Source organism: Furipterus horrens, unplaced genomic scaffold (genome assembly GCF_987537825.1).
Source record: "Furipterus horrens unplaced genomic scaffold, mFurHor1.1.pri manual_scaffold_3, whole genome shotgun sequence".
Classification (NCBI taxonomy): Eukaryota; Metazoa; Chordata; class Mammalia; order Chiroptera; family Furipteridae; genus Furipterus; species Furipterus horrens.
Genome location: NW_028327173.1, coordinates 136,091,256 through 136,108,185, shown reverse-complemented (window position 1 = coordinate 136,108,185; position 16,930 = coordinate 136,091,256). Strand labels below are relative to the sequence as shown.

Genomic DNA, 16,930 nt, shown 5'->3' with positions numbered 1-16,930 from the left:
GGGATGTGAGAGAAAGGAGTCAAGGACGACTCCAAGATTTTAGGACCCAAGAAACTGAAAAAAAATAGAGTTGCCATTTACTGATACAGGGGAGGCTGCAGGAAGATATGCTAGAGACAGTGAGGAGTTTGAGCTTAGACCTGTTCCGCTTGGTGGGGCAGTCTATGAAAAGCCCAGCAGGGATGTGGAGAAGGCCGTAAGTATACAGGTTTGAGGTTCAATGAAAACAGATACAATTTGGGGACCCAGTGGTCCTTAAAACCCCAACACTGGCAGAACTCACCTCAGCAGAGTGGAACTGGAGGAGAGAGAGCCTGGGGTGGAGGCTGGAGTCACTCCAACAACCGAGGCTGCGCAGAGGCTGAGCAGAGGCAGAGGCACCAGCCAAGGAGACTGAAAAGGGCAGCAGACCCAGCAAGACCAGCAGGGCAGCCTGGAAGTGAAGACTCATCCAGTCTTTAAACTTGGTGTTTTCAACCAGTATTTAATGCTGGGAGAAAAAGCTCACCAAAGTTTACTTGAGGAGAAAAGCAGCATAAGAAACACGATGTTAACAGTTCCTTTCTGTACATGGTAGTGGTCAAGGATTATCGTTAATTTCTTCTTTACAGTCGTTGGTAAACTCTGAACATGTATTACTTTTACAAAGATTCTTAGACAAAGATATATGAAAATAAACATTTGAAAGTGGCTTTGGCTGCTCAGAGAGTATTCCAGCCTATTTCTACCTCAAAGATGTGCCTACAAAAGGGAATTTAGGTCCTTCTCTCCCACTGTGGGTGCCATAGGAAGAAGCAGTCCCACCCAAACCCAGGGGGCTTCAAAAGGGCTTTGGTCAGTAGAAGCACCCTGGGGTGGGGGGAGGTCGGTCAGACAAGCACAGGAGGCTGTCCCGATGGCAAGCAGGCCCAGTGTCAAGAGCTGCCGAACTGGCATCATCTGACCTGCCAGCCATGCTTCTGAGGACAAGGGGCGCCAGAAATGCCATGCGCGTCCCCAGAACACTGCTTGGCCCAGCATAGACTGATAGATGGACAGAACAGCAGCTTCATTAAAAAACAGTTTATTAGTTTCTGTGCTGCTCAGCGCAAGTGAAGCTAGGCTCCCTCCCTGGGTGCTCCGGCCTCCCCACCTGAGCCCCCAGAGAGCCGCTCTGCAGCGGACTCCTGTCTTGAGGCAGTGTCCTTGATCATCCGACTCCAGTCCTATTGCTCCTAGCCCAGGGCTAAGCCCCACCTCGAGAAGCCATAGGAATGGTTTCCCCTGAGCGACTGTTGCCTCCAGAGCCTGAGAAGATGACCCCACTCCCAGAGGCTGGAGCCACATCCACCTGGATGACACCGTGCACCTGGGAGAGCTGTGGGCTGTCCAAGCTGGCGATGAGCTGGCGGGGGCCTGGTCGCACAGGCACGAACGTCTGGCGCAGTGTCACTGTCTCGTTGCCTCCAATGTCCCTGGGAGCAGAGAGAGGGTCACAGGCCTGGGGTGACTATGGGTGGAGTGGGGAGTAAGGACTGATGGGGCAGCCAGGGAGAAAGGATCAGAATGCGGAGCCCTTCAGGCACTTCTGGGCTCAGCTGGAAACCCCAAAGCCAGGACCAAGACAAAGCCTGAGATGCAAGGCTGCCAACACTCAGCCAGATCAGCAGTCACTCATGCAGCTACCTGAGGTGGATATCGGCCAGTCATCAGGGATTCCTCTTTCTCTTCCCACAAACACCTGGACAAAACTGTTGCTCTGCCACCCTCTCATCTCCATTGCTGCCTAACCAGACCATCCCCACCACACGGGTTTTCCAAGACCAAGCAAACATCATATGGTGACTTTGGGGCTCAACATAGTATTGCCAAATACTTTCAGTTTTATAAGGAAGAAAGTGGAAGAAAATTAATTACCCTCTACCACAATAATCTTTCCGAAGAAGGAGAATTTTAATACCCCAAAACATTGAAAAAATGTTATCAGAACGAAATGAAAGTCCTTCCCAAGAACAGAGAGTTGGCATGTTTAAATGACATACACATTTGTGTGTATGTGAGACACATACACACACACACCCCTCAGTGCCTTTATTTTCTCCCTTCTTCACAAATCTCTCAAAATCTATTCCCAGACCACCCATCCGGGAATCACAGTTTCACCAGCCTTCTAAATGACCTTGTTGCTTCCCATCTCATTTTTCCATTCTATTCTCTAACCACTTGAACTTGAACTGAACCCTTCAAGGGCTTGGCTTCCTTGGTGCTCATGAAATGAGATTGCAGCTCCCTAACCCGACACACAGGCTCATTCTGACTCAGCCTGCTTGCCTGCATGGCCTCATCATCCCCCACCATTCCTCCTGCCCACCAGCCTTCATGGGTTCCTTCCCTTCCCTGAACTCACTCCTTTTTCATGTTTTGCCCTGGCGGCTGGTGCTGGCCCACACCACCTCCGCAGTGAGGGCCTTGAGTGCCTCCTACCCTCAGAAAAATGAATCTGGCTCTTCTTTGAGCTCTTCCAGCAGTCTGCATGTGCGCTTTATACATTGAGCGTGATTACATTTATATAGTATCTCCTCATGCCTGTTAGAATCTATCCTTTCCTGTCTCTACCTAAACCCTTACCTCTGGCCCCCTCCCTATTCAACCCAAGCCTGTCTTGGGGACCCTCCCTGGACCCCCAGCCTATATGGAGACCTCAGTCCTCCAAGAGAATAAACCAATACCCCAGTTTCGAGGATGGGCTCTCCCTGCTTGGAGCCTGCTTGCAAGGGGCGTCCCTGGACCACTCTGTACTCCTTCTATCACTGTTAGCTGTGTGGTTTAGGACAAGTTACTGAACTTCTCTGATCCTCACTTTCTGGTCTGTAAAATAGAAGTAAATATAAAATAAAGGGGGTGGGATCAGATGGTCTTGAAGGTGCCTCCAAGCTCCATGAAGGAGGGAAGCAGGGGGAGGCAGGGAGATATATAAAGCCTAACTGTTAAGTTATAGACATAATCTCTAGACTTTCTATCATAACAGATAACTAGACATTAAGTCTATAATGTAGTAGGTAGGCTGTACTCTGATTGGTTACAAATTTGTGTTTTTAATTTATGCCCACTTTTCCACAGATATACAGGTCTACTTGTCCTGTACTATAATCATACTGTGCTTCTTCAGAACATGGCCTTTATTTATAACATTATTTCCAAGGAAAACAGCTTTCTAGGTTCCAGCATGGGATGTCAAGATCTCTCCCTGTCCTGGTCTTAGTGTCAGCTGAGACTTTTGCCACACCCCTGTTTGTGAGTTTAAGCTGAGCACATCAGCTGCTAAAGCTAGAATGTGTTTGTGATAATGAGCTCAAACAATGAAACCAACTCCCTGACAAGGACACCAGAATTTAGACATGGAAAATTAGCACTGTCCTTTAATTTTGTACTTGTTCAGCCATGTTGCCAGTGTTTGAAACAATTTTAAAAACTCCTCTTGAATTCTTCAGAGTCAATGAAAACCACACACACACACACACACATACACACTCACACACACAAACACACACACACACACATGTCATGAGCACCCAGTCACATGTGACGCATACCCGGTCCCTCCTTTAAAGCCAAGCTTTATTTCTGACTGAAAAGGGCACTATGACCCACTTTGTTTGCCCACATTATTAATTAGTCTTAGCTCTCGATGACTTCAGACTGTTTCCCCAAAGTGAAATGCACTCCCCAGGAAGGCCGTCCTAGGGATATTCTAGAGAATATGATTCAGGCTCTGGGGGAAATTCCTGAGAAGGGTTTGGAACAGACTTTCAGCCTCTCCTGCTGACTGGTTTGGTGGTGACAAAAGCCATCTGGAGGAGTAAGTTCTGGAATGTTTATTAAGTGGCTAGTCACCACGCTGGGTGGCACACCTTGTGCTCTAATGGGGCTCCATACCACAGCCTTTGATGTGCAAACGGGAGCAAAGTGACACCCATCTTGGAATCTAATGTATCTGAACCAACAGCCCAGGGACCTCCTTCTTGGGGTTCTCAGTTGTCCCAGTGGCCCCGGCCCAGGCTAGCAGCAGCTGAGGAGCCACAGGCAAGGAGAACCTGCCTTGAGAAACCGTCTTCCAACTCTCTCATTTACTGGTGGGAGATGGGGGCCTTTAAGTGGGAAGAGGGGATTTATACAAACCCACAGGTGAGGGGAAGAGCCGGGCCTCCCTGCTCAGCTCAGTGGTCCTCTTACACACACACACACACACACACACACACACACACCGGCAGGGGCAAGACTCAAAAGTCTGGCAGGACTGCTGATGGGAGTCCAGCTCTGGGGACCCCGCAGAACAGGAGAACTCCCTTCAGCATTTGCAGGTGAAAAATGCCTGCAGGGGGAGCTACTGGGGAGTCCCAGCTCCACTCTAAGCTGCCAGTGTTGCAGGGAGACAAGGGAAAGCACTCCTGTGACACATGACATCATCCAGGGTTCAGGCTGGGGCAAAGATCAGGAAAATAACCTTTTCAGCTTTGGCCTGTTGGCAAAAGTGGAGGCCACAACCAAGGCAGAGCCTGCTGTGACTGCGGGGAGTGTGGAGGAGGGTGGGCAGGGACCCTCTTCTTCCCCCACCCAGCTCCTCCACAGAGGCCATTGCTTTCCCTCAGACTCTCTTTGTCTAAAGAAGAAAATGCATGCCCCTGTCCTCAGCACCCTGATCTTAAATGCCAGCCTCTGGCCTTCCCTGCTTTCCCTCTGTGCTGTTCCTCAGGAGGGACAGGGCAGCTTGTGTGGGCCTGTGTCAGAGATGACAGCACAGGCCCAGGAACACAGACAGTACTGTGTGAGGCCCTCACAGAGCCTCTCCTGGCCCAGGATCAGGTCCAAGTGGGCTGGGAGGGGCCTGGGGTGTAGCACCCCCTCCTCTGCAACTGCTGCTCAGCCCTCATGGCACAAACCAAGCAACAGGCTTGAGAGTCTGTACATGGTGTGTGCCACACGGGAAGAGCAGAGGCTGTCCCTGATGAACTGTGAGACCCTGTGAGATGTGGCCATTAGGTTCCCCCTCTGTAAAGTGGGGCTGATGGTGGCAATAATCAAAATAAAAACTCCAAGCAGAGCGCTAACTTTGTATCAGGCACATGCTAAATGCTTTACGTGCATCATCTCATTTAATCCTCACAATGGCCCTCAGAGTCAGGCACTACTGTTATCCCAACGTTACAGGTGAGAAAAATGAGGCTCAGAGGAGATAAGACACTTACCTAGCCCATGAGTGATGGAGGTGGGGTTTGAACCCAATTTTTCAGGATCCTAAAGCTTTGCTTTTAATTCTATGATGGTCTCTAATGTACATTAAAGGGTTTTCGTGGTCTCCCAATGAGAAAATATCCCTGAAAGTGCCTGGTCAACTGCTGAGTGCTGGGCAATGTTAGTGATGAGTTGCTGATGATTTCTATGTGAAGTTTTAGCTCCTTAAGGAGATGGTGATGCAGGGTAGGGACAGCACTGCACATGCAGCAGGTTTCCTTAAAATTGTTGCTGGGACCAAACTGAGTCAGGAGGTATTGCTGGCTGGCCCCAAGCTGCTTTGTTGGACCCTGACAGATGGTACCCATCCTGACCATCCTGATCAAGAGAGGAAGCAATATGGGGCGCTGGGCAGCCCAGGAGGCAGGCAAGGAGATGCCAGACTCACCCAACGTTGAGGATCTTGGGTCTCTGTAACCCGGAGCCCTCGAGCCGGAAGACAACTTTGGTGAGGGTGATAGGCAGGGGGTTCTTGAAAACAATCTGTACTTCGCACTCCTGGCCAACCACAGCTGCTCCCAATAACTGAGAGAAAAAGAGACCCATCCCCACATCAGAGACCCTGGCCAAATACATGGGGTCCATACACTGCACCAGAGAGGGGTTAAACCCTCCTTGACTCCCACATTTCTGCCCCTCAGAGGAGGCTCTGCACACCCTACAGAGGAAACTCGGAGCCACTCCTCACCCAGTCACCACAGAATCGGAGAGATGAGGTTTCAATTTACAGATGAGAAAATTGAAGTCTGGGAGCCCAGAACCAATCCCTGACCTTTTCCTCCTGGGACTGCTCATCAGGTCAGCCTGTTCCTGACTTAGTGCCCTGTCCCCTTCCACTCCAATTTCCCTCAGCCCCTGGCTATCCCTCACACTCTAGCCAGCTGCCCTTACCGCGAGGGAGAGGTCCGGGGTGCGCAGACGGAAGGTGTGCTGCTTGGCCAGCACCTGGCTGTTCTCCTTGACGTGGCCTGAGACATTGAGCAGCATGGCCCCCTGGTCCACAAGCTGGGGCCGGTATTCCTTGTAGGCCACGGGCATGGTCACACGTTCCGCTGGAGAGAGGAGGCATGGTGTCACGAAGGACTGCTTCCTCAGGCATGGCCTCCCAGAGTCCCCATGCCCACAGACCTGGGTGCCCAGCCATCTGGCGGGCAGGGATGGGGAAGGAGCACTTACAGGCCCTGGGAGCCAGCACCACTTCCTCCTTGCTCTCCTTGAAGACAGAGCCGGTGACACCGGTGTAGAAGGTGACTGAGAGGTAGAGGTGGAGCTTCACAGTTCGGCGGCTGCTGCTGCGATTGGTCAGCACCACACAGACCATCAGGTCCTGCCCCATCACTGCATCCTGGGCCTCCACCTGTATCGCCACATCATCAGCTGAGTCCCGGGTGGCGTACACATTGGGTTTGCTGCCATGGGCGGCTGCTGTTTCCACTGCCTTCCGCTCTGCTGCTGAGCCTGGGGGTTGAGGGTCAAGGTTGAGGTGACCGCTACTGGGAAGGTGGGTGGGTGCTCAGTGGGAACATTTGGCATGGGCCTGAGCTGGCCATGTTGGGTACCTTCTGGGTGCTTATAGATGTGGGTGATATCCTCCCGCATGTTGGAGCCAATTGCCTTTGTGACAATGAGGGTGCCAATGGCCTTCTCCTCCACGTACACAATCTTGAAGCTGCCATCATCCTGTCGCTGCCAATAAACCTTGTCACTGTTCACCTGTTGGGAGAGGGCAGGTGGAGTGAGAGCAAGCCATGGGGCCTGAGGTTGGACCTGACTCCAGCTATCTTCCCTTGATCCTCAGAGCAATAGGGAGGGTTAGGTCTGAAGAGTGGAAGCTTGCTGGCGGAGCCAAACAGGGAGACTTTCCAAGCTGAGCCAGATGAAGCCAGAGAGCAGGGAGGCTGGTCTGGGAGGCTCCTTGCAAAGCACTTTGGCATTAATAACAGTAATCCCTTACACTCATTCGCTGACTTTATGACTTGTAAAGCTATTTCATACCCATTATTTCTTTTGATCCTGAGTACAGGAAGCACGGCAGTCATTATTATTCCCTTTTATAGTTGAGAAAACTGAGACTCTTAGAATGACTTGCCCAAGGACACACAGCTGGTCAGTCAGCGGCAAAGTCAGGCCAGAGAACCCAGGACCATGCCAGTGCTTTGGCCTCCCAACTGCTCAAGATGGCATGTGGAGCACACTCCTCACCTCGGCAAAAATGAAGGGTGTGTCATATTTCATGTAGACCAGGCCATTCTTGATGGACTCCACAGAGCAGGGGCCACAGCAGAAGATGCCTAGGGGAGTCGAGGCAGGTTGGAGGTGAGAGATCCAAAGAGGCCGAGGGCGACCCTCAGATCCTGGGGAGAGGCCCACCCATCCGAGGCCTAGTGACCACTGCCTTGGGGTCAGCAGCCACCCAATCCAACCCAGGGAGGGTAAACGGAAGAGTGAGGTTCCATTTGGCCTCAGTTAGTGTGTCTTGGGGTCGGGGCCGGGCCAACCCTGGGGACAAGCCTGCCTTGTTAACCAAATCATCGACACACTCTTGCTCCGCTGGCTGAAGTTGGATGCTGGCTGTCTGTGATCCCCAGAGGTCAAGACCCTTTATGTCAAAATAAATCCAGAGCCCATGATAACTCTGCTTGCTGGTCAGGAGATTAATGACACCACAGCCACCATTCCAGAGAGACCCAGAACAACCCCTCAGCTCTGCAGCCCATTGGGTCCTCTCTGAGAGGTGGTGGGAGGGGAGCTGGTGGAAAATAGTCTGACTTCATCATGCTCAGGAGGGTTTTTTTAGATGAGATGGGCTGACAGGGAGGAGGCTTGGCAGGAGAGGACACAAAACAGTGAGGGGACACAAAACAGTAAGCCATCCAACAGGAAAGAATCTTAGAAAACACCTAGCACTATGGTCTCCTTTTATAGATGGGGAAACTGAGGTTCCGAGAGGCAAGGTAGATGCTGGATCTCACAAGACAGCTGATACAAGCAAGTGGAAGGAGCGAATATTTACTATGGTCCAGGCATGTTGCTAGTCTCCCTAATATATGATTTCTCATTTGATCTTCCCAAGCACCCTATATGGTACATATCCTCATATAACAAACGAAAACATCAAAGCCCAAAGATGCAAGGAACTGCCCAAGATGACATATCTAAGAAGTAAATAATCAAGCTGGAAACAAGCCCAAGTCTGGCTGGCCCCAGGGTCCCTGCCTGCTGCCCACCCCACCACTTCCCAGGGCGGGGCCCCGAACTCAGTTCTCCCAATGTCCTGGGCTAGCCTCTTCCAGCATCGCAGGCTTCACTGGGTTGCACAACTCAGGGGGCACTGTTCATAAAGATGATTGAATGGGAGGGGTCTGGCCAGAGACCAGAGGAGAAATGTAGGCTAAGTGAGGGCTCTCTTACCCAGGGTGAAGAGGGCAGAGGTGGAAGGAAGGCAGCATGAGGGGCAGGCTGGCTGCTTGGGGCTGCAGGGTTAAGGTGGGAAGGGGAGGGACCTGTTTGAGAACAGAGTGCGTGGCGGGTCTAATTTTTGCAAACATGTGTCTTGTGGAAAAGAGACTAGTAGGTTATGTTGTCAGCAGTTACCTCTCAGGGCTAGGTCTGGGGGCTGCTTTCTTCTTTGAACTTATCTGAACCCTAATTTTTTTCTACACTATTCAGTAGTACTCATAGTGAACAATGGAACAGACAAGAGAGGACTTGGTGAAAGAGAGAATGAATGTCAAGAAGGGAGGGAGTCAGGGACTGGATTTGCTCCACTGCTGACCTAATGCTCTGTGTCCTAGAGAAAGTCACTCCACCTCTCTGGGCCACTGTTTCCCACATGTCCCAAAAGAACTTGGAGTGGATCCCAAACCTAGATGATCTCAGCATCACCAGGGGGAACTTAGAATCCACCCCTGGTATGTCTAATATGTCAGGTCTGTGGTGGGACCCACGCATCTACTTAGAACAAAACAAAGCAAAAACCTCCTGAGAGAGAATAGGAAATATTTACATTTTATGCTATTCAATTCTGTTCCTTTTTCTCTTTCAAGCATGTATTACTTATAATAATCACCTCTTTTTAAACTTCAATAATACATAAATAAAAGGGTCTTTCAATTAATTATCCCAGGATATGTAAGTCAAAAAGCAAATGAGAATGGTGGATTGCTTGGGGGAGAAAAACCTGACACTGAATTCTCTTGAATCCTCTGACTTCTGAACCGTCTGGTATATTAACCATTATACATAAATAAAACTTAGGCATATAGTTATGCAGAAAGGTAAAAATAAACTAAAGGGCACATGGCTGATAAGCTTGTTTAAGAACCATGGGGGTAAAGGACCCGGCTCTAAGGCCCAGTTCAGTGCTGACACTGGAGTTTGTTACCCAGATTGGGGATACAGGGAGAAGCCAAAGTGGGGTATAGGAGCCAGGCAGGGCCCGCCTCACCACTGCTGGTCTCCTGGGGTGTAGAATCCACAACCTGCCACCCATCAAAGCCTGAGGGCAGATCCGGCCTCTTTATCCAGCAGTCGTTCCACACATGGAAGTTCCTGGACAGATATGGAGGAAGTGCTGGGTCTGAGTCTCCCGTCTGGGGCCTCCCCAGGACCCCTTTGGTAGCGAGGTCTTGGGTTCTTGGCAGGGATGAGAAGTCCAGCCCCAGACCCAGCCTCACCAAACAGAATCGTGATTCAGGTGTTCGAGAGGTTTCATGTTCTCGTCAAAGTAGATGTCCATGGTGAGGGACGTGTCTGTGTCATGTGCTGAGTTGAAGTTGGTCACAGTACGTGTGGCCAGGCCCAGGCATCGCAAAACTGTGGAGGAGGCAGGGTTGGGGCTCAGGGTCCAGGGCCAGGGCAGGGGTTGGGGAGAGGTGAAGCATCAGGTGAGGAATAGCGGGGGGAGAAGAGAAGGGCAACTGGGGCTGCCAAGCTGGGTCAGGGGTCACTAGGGTCAGGGTGTGTTGGGGGTTAGTGGAAGCCAGGCCACCTGCCTGGCCTTGCCCCTGCCTGTCCCTTTCCCCTCCCCTCCCCTAGGTCTCTCTGTGGTTGTTAACATTAATTAATGATAATTAAGGTCAGCCTACCATCCACCCCCACCTGCCCCTGCACTATAGTCACAACTGGGCCTGGTTCATGAAGGTGGAGCCTGGTTTCCCTCCCTCCTCCTGTAGGGCCCTGGCCACTCCTCTGCCAGTCCCTCCACTACCTGTGGTGGTCACACCAGCGAAGACCCAGCACTGGCCATAAGGGACGGAATAGCCGGTGTGTAGGTAGCTGAGTAGGATCTCCACGCTGCCCACCCACGCTGATGGGTTAGTGCCTCGGGAGTAATCACCAGACCAGTTCCCAATCAGGACCCCATTGTCGTCCAAGGAGTTCACCTGTCCAGAACAGGATGGGATATGAGGATTTGGAGGAGAGGCTCAGGACCTGCCATGTGGTCACCAGCCCAGCCTCTGGCCCTGCAACTGCCCTTCACCCCTAAATGCCTCAGGATCTAGCTGAGTCCTGCTCACCCCTCCCAGAGCCATCTGCCCTCCCAGAGCCATCTGCCCTCCCACCCCTGGTTTCACACAGGAATGTGTGTCCTGGGTGTGCCAAGTATTGGGTTTGGCCCTTCATTCCATAAGAGCCGGGACAGGAGCCAGGAAGGGTGGGGTGTGTGGCAGGCAAGGGAGAGAAGAGGAGTGAAACCCCTTTCCACGATACCCTTTGCAAAGCAGGCCATGGCTGGGGTCCCGGAGGAATCAGAAGGGCCAGAAGCGGGTGGCAAGGGAGGCAGCAGGCAGACATACAGTGGGGCTCAGAGCCATGAGGGTGCTCACCATGGCAGAGATGACCCGGGAAACACTGACTGGGTCTGCACGGCCTCCATAAGGCATGCCCCGCCGGTCCAGGATGTACAGGCAGGCATCCAGCACTCCATGGTCAAACTGGAAGGCAGAGGTGACTGCAGCCCACTGTGGCCAAGCTTGACCCCTAGGCCAGCATCTCCTCTCCGACTCCACCCCACTCGCCTCTAGTGCCCCCAAGGGCATTGTGGCCTTGGTCAACCATACCTGGCCGTAGTTCCAGGTCCGTTCGCCAATCTGTGCTTCCGTCCCGTAGTAAATCCTCCCAGACTCATTAAGCACATACTCCTGCCGCCAGTCCTCATGTGCCACGTACACGATGTCCTCTGCATCCCCGAAATACACATGTCTGGTTTGCTCCAGCCCTCTTCCGGGGCCCCACCTGCCCCCGAGCCAATTCTGCAGGACTCGTGTCCACAGAGGAAGAACAGGGACACCTCTAGCCTAAAACCACTGCTCCCAGGAAGGACACAGGAAGCACGTCGGAGATGGTGGGAGGAGCGTGGCTGTAACCAGGGCCCTTCACCAGGAGAGGTGAGGCTGTGTGACCTTGAGGTGGTCACCTTTCTACATAGGACCTAGATCCCCTCACCTGGACAATAGGAGGTTGACTTCGCCTAGGGCTAGGTACCCAGGCACCTAGCAGGACCCTAGGAAAGGAAGCCCGACCTCCCTCCTCTCATGTCTGCCCCCTGCTCCTGACTCCAGCAGGCTCACCTGGGCACCAGGGATTGAAGAGGATGTATATCTCATTGTTGGGGTCGAAGGGCAACAGGAACTCGCCAGCATCTGAGTGTGTGCGGACTGTGAATTGAAACTTGCCGACGATGGCATTTGGGGAGGTGTGGACCCGTAGGTTCACATTCTGCCCACTGGACTTGGTCACCTGGGCCTTCCAGCCTCCACTGCCCCCTTTGCCCACTGGGATGATCACATGGGTGCCCTTGCCCACTTCAGGGTTGTTTCCTGGAATGGGGAAAGCAGCAATTAGCTGGTGAGGCCTCCCTGAGGTAGTGGGGACAGAGCTTTAGACTTCTCTCAGCCCCACCCAGAATGTGTATGAACCATTGTGTGTGTGTCCCCGAGTTAGGCCATCACCTTACAGTCTGAAAGCAGCTCTGTCCCCGCCCGATGCTTGCCCACATGCCAGGGCAGAGACCCAGTCCAACATCCCAAACCTGTTCCCCTGACACTGAACTCAGAGGTGGGCAGGAGAGACCAGGCCACCGTCACCCTCTGCCTGCCTGACTGTCCCAGCATTGGCTGGGTCCAGATGCTCCAGATCCTGAAGGCCAACCCTGCCTGCTCCTTGGGGCTGCTGCTTCCAGGGCCCAGGGCATCCCTGGTGGAGGTGGCGGGGTACTTGGGAAATGAGAGGCGGGGTGGACAAGGTCAAGTCCTAATCAAAGGGTACAAGGAGTCTCCCGCCCCCGGCAGCTGGGTAATCACCAGCCTGCACAATCAGCGGCCACCAAGCAACGCGGCAAGGGAGGCACCTGCCCTGGGCCATGGAGACAGAGGAAACACAGAGACAGAGTTGGACAGAGAGAGTAGAGAGAGCCGCCACACCCTGGGGAAGGAGAGCAGACCCAGAAAGAAGGATACACAGAGGCAGCAACATCAGAGCCAACACCTGAAGAGAAAGAACAGAGACAGATGCCCCTGGAGGTTTGGAGTGGGCAAGCTTAGGAAAATGGGGACACCAAGACTCTCCCTACAACACACTCCTAGGGACACACACTTGCAGCTGCCTCATCCGGCAGAGGCTGAGGACAGAGGTGAGGGAGGAGCCTAAAGACACCCTTCTGACCTTAATACCAAGGCTGGGAGGCCCTGATAGCCAGGCCCCCTGCCCAAGTTTTCACCCTTCCCACTACAGGCCACACTGACCAATGTGTAGTTCCAGAGTGATACGATCGGAGGATTCATAGGGCCGAGACAGGAAGAGGACCATGTGGAAAGGCTGCCCACGGCGCAGAATCAGCTCATCGTACTCGAACTCATCTGTGTGGTGCTCTCGGCGGTTCTGGTCCGAGCGTGAACTCAGCAGGTCCACACCAGTCACCACCAGCATGCCCTCTGCAAAGTCACACAACTCCCAGTCAGAGAAGCCCTATGGGGAACCCAGGGCTCTATCATTAGCCTCCCAGGTCCCCAGAGATGCCAGAATGAATCTCAGTCCCTATTAAGACCTTTCGGCTCTCAGCTAAGGTGGACAGGCCAGTCTCACCTCGGATCCTGCCATCTCCAGCTGCGTTCACGCCACTGCCCTGTGAGATAGGTCGGCGGGAACCTGAGCCCCGGGAATCGGGTCTTCGGCCCCCAGACCTGGACCCTCGGTCCCAGTCATCATCTGCCCCACTCCGGCAGGAGCAGCAGCCACAGCAGCGAGCCCAGAAGGAACGGCTCCCTCTGCGTGACCTTGTGTCTGGCTCCGGCTCCGGCTCTGGGGACGGTGTGGCGGGGGGCTGCCAGGGGTTTCCTCCCCAGCGGCCCAGGTCTGAACGAAGACCTTCCATCATATCTGTGTGGAAGAGGCAGGGAGGCTCCGGTCACCCTCTCAGACTTCTTTTACCAAGGACACCCCAGCCAGCCCAGCCAGCCCAGCCAGAAAACCTCCATTCAGAGAGCTGACTTGGTTCCAGCCAGATCACAGAGATGATTTTATCTTGATCCAGAGATTACCCCAGACCCGTCCAGAGACACTCCCTGAAGACTCTTCTTGGACTTACCTAGAGAAACTTCCCACACTGCAGAGGAGAGTCTTCCCTTCTCACCCCTGCATAGGCACCCACCAAACCAGATAGCCAACCAAGAAACCTACTCAAGGACCCATCCCAGGAAATGCGTAGACACTTGTCAGTCTCAAGACCCAAGCACACAGATCATACCCTGGCCTGCTCCCACCACCTGCCGCTCCTCAATCTAGATAGAGGTCGACTGCGTTTAGGACCCATTTCTTAGTAGAGATTCCCCACCCAACGCTCCTTGCAGAAGACAAGCGGGCGACCTGCGGGACTTGGGGTCCTTGGCATTCCTCACTTCAGGTCAAACCCCGTGCAGAGCATCCGGGAGGGGCGGCTCGCTGTGCCGGAGCCCGCTCTCCCTCGCGCAGAGTCCGGGCATGGGGACAGCTTCGCTGGCCCCGCAGGCTCGTGCTGGTCCGCACCCCCGTGCTGGTCCGCACCCCACCTTGCTGAGGCCAGATCTGGGCGCGCGCGGCCCCTAGGCAGCGTCGTGGGGCTCAGCACCCCAGAGCCCGTCGGGGCCCCTCACCTGGCGGCGGTGCTGGCGAGGGCAGCGCTGAGTTGCGCAGTCGGGGTGGAACAGGTTAGGACTGATGGGACAGGACGGACCCGCCGGACGCCACCGCACAAATGGAAGGTGTGGGGCTGGCGGGGAAGTGATTTATGAGGGGGAAGGGCGGGGCCGTTGCTGAGGAGGGGAAGCTTGGTTGCTCCATACACCCCTCACCCCCACCTCCCGACGGGGTGGGGGAAGAGGCCCGCCCCCCTGGGGCTGTCTCAGAGGTAGGGAAGGGAAATGAGGCCCCGCCAAAACCTCTTCCCTTTCGAGGAACTGAGGAACCTTGTACACGGGGATGGTGCGACTGGGGCTTGGGAGGGCGTAGGGTAGGGACTGGGGTTGGAGTCTGTCAGGGCTGAAGAAGGGGTGAAAGTGGAAGGCTTTGTTGGGGCCGCCATTCCAGGCTGACTCCTGCCAGACTGTGTGCTTAAGGAACCCTTTCTCCTGAGGGCCATGGAGCAGGGAGCCTCTTTCACCTGCACCTCTGTCCAGCTGACCTTCTGCTGCCAAGCTCAGGCTGCCTGTGGTCTCAGGACCCTGCTGCCCAAGTCAGGCGCAGCCCTGAGACACTGGTCTGGTCCTGGTGCTCATCCTGCCCAGGGAGGTCCCTGGGTCCCAAGGTGCAGACTGCTGACATCAGCAGCCTGGCCTTCAGACTGGCTCCACCAGCCAACCCATGACCTGCTGGCTCTACCCAATCTTCTGACCTCCCCCACCTTCCTCTTCCTCCAGCTGCTCCACAGGCTCTGGCAGGAGTGAGAAGCCCCCAGCTTCCTGTGTTCCTCCAAGTTTGGGGGTTTGGGGGATGGTCAGAGTAGGAGCAATCCCTTGTTTTTTCCCCTCAGCCTGGGGGTTTGGGAGAAGCTGAGGCCTTTACTCTGAGGCTTGGGTTGGAACTGAGGCCCCTCCCCAGGCTGCAGAGTAACCCCATCTCTCACTGAGAGGAGTGTCTGGTCAGCTGGAGTCCTGGGTTCTCCAACCCTTAATTCTTCCTGGGAATCCTGACCAACCGGCTCCAGGCACCTGCTGTGTGTGCACCACGCAACTCCACCTTGGCACAGGGGAAACCCCGGTTGCTGCCCTGGAGAGAACACAAAGGTAAAGAGGAGGCCAGGCATCTTCATGGAGGCTTTCTTGGGAGTCCTGTAAGAAGGTGGGGGCCCCGTCCTTAGGGCCTCTCCCCTCCATCCTACTGGTGTCACAGCTCTGCCCACTGGCCACTGAACAGAAGACAGTGAAAACAGGGTTGGCAAGAAGACACAAGGAAGCTGATCCAGGAGAGGCTGAATCTGATGATGCATCAGGCAGGGAGGTGCCTCAGGGAGTGGGGCAGAGGCAGAGAGCTCTCCACACTCCCATTGACCTTTTCTGGTCCACCTCCAAGCCTCAGCCCTGTGGGGGGGGGGGTGTCTGCCCCACCCAACACTTTCAGACAACCCACTCATGGAAATCAAAATCCCAAGCAGATGTGAAGGAGGTCAGCCAGAGGACTTCAATGAGGGGCTGTTTGTGCATCACTATGGATAAAGAAAGGGACAGGACCCTGAAGATCCTGTTGTGTGTGAGCGAAGGGGTGTGTGTGAGCAAACATGGGTCCAGGAAGATTCCCAAGGAACGAGGAAAATGCCTTGTCACACTCTCTCCCTCTTATTTCAGTCTTTCCCCACCCAGCCAGGTTTGACTCAGTGGCCTAACCTGAGCCACTCCCTCTTCCTCCCTCCAGGAGACAAGGGTGTGTGTGTGGTGTGTGATGTGCGTAAGCATAAATGCGTGAGGGGTGCATGTGCACATGGCATGTATTTGGGGGCCACTCAGGGAGTGAGGCCAGGCTCTGCTCAGTTATTCCATATGCATACAGAAGCAAGGACATGAGTGTGGAATCCCAGAGCAAGGTGTACAGAGAGCTTTGGCTCCAGCACTTGAGCTCAGCAATCTTGGGCACATCTTACCAACAGTTTCCTCATCAGTACAATGGGCCTAATCATCTCATCTCTGAAAGCTTATGATGATCAAATAGGATCAACTATTTTCATGGGCTCTTCAACTGCATAATGGATTCATGGGGAAGGATATTGTTGCTCTAAGAGGGTAGCACAGGGTGCCCTGACCCACTCCTCTGGGAACCAGTCTTCTTGGCTGTGATGAATGACAGCTAGGGCTCCTGAGCAGAGGGCAACTGGAAGGGGCAGGGGTCATGGGAGAAACTTTTATGAGCCCTTCCAGTTGGAGACTTATAGCTGCTTTGTAGCCCTGACCCCAAACTGGATCCCAGCCTGGAACCTAGACCCATCTCTAGCCCCAACCAGAAGGTAAACTCGAACCCAGCCCTCACCTTGGTTCTGCCCAAACACATGGAGGCTTTGATTCTCCATGACAGGGAATAGCTGGACTGAGCATAAAATAAAGGAAACAGGGTGAGCCAACACACCCTAACTCTCTCCCTTTCTTTTCCAGAAAGGTGGCAGTAGTAATGGTAGTGACAGTGGTGGCAGCAGCAG

General features: G+C 53.8%; 1 protein-coding gene across 4 annotated transcripts; it reads right to left on the bottom strand.

Annotated features, from left to right (window-relative positions):
* Positions 1-1,047: 1,047 nt before the first annotated feature.
* Positions 1,048-14,518, bottom strand: TGM1 (transglutaminase 1). 4 transcript variants are annotated; one of them, XM_090270210.1, is made up of 15 exons: positions 14,137-14,518; positions 13,357-13,650; positions 13,017-13,205; positions 11,844-12,092; positions 11,334-11,452; positions 11,100-11,207; positions 10,481-10,655; positions 9,948-10,086; positions 9,719-9,822; positions 7,474-7,562; positions 6,831-6,984; positions 6,448-6,729; positions 6,163-6,323; positions 5,660-5,796; positions 1,048-1,454 (listed from the first exon to the last, which is right to left on the bottom strand). In XM_090270210.1, exons 1-15 carry the CDS (start codon positions 14,159-14,161, stop codon positions 1,226-1,228), a joined length of 2,454 nt encoding a protein of 817 aa, XP_090126336.1. In that variant the 5' UTR covers positions 14,162-14,518; the 3' UTR covers positions 1,048-1,225. The 4 variants fall into 4 exon arrangements, with proteins under 4 accessions (XP_090126336.1, XP_090126338.1, XP_090126337.1 ...); XM_090270212.1 differs by having other exon boundaries at positions 14,169-14,518; XM_090270211.1 differs by having other exon boundaries at positions 14,403-14,518.
* Positions 14,519-16,930: the final 2,412 nt, after the last annotated feature.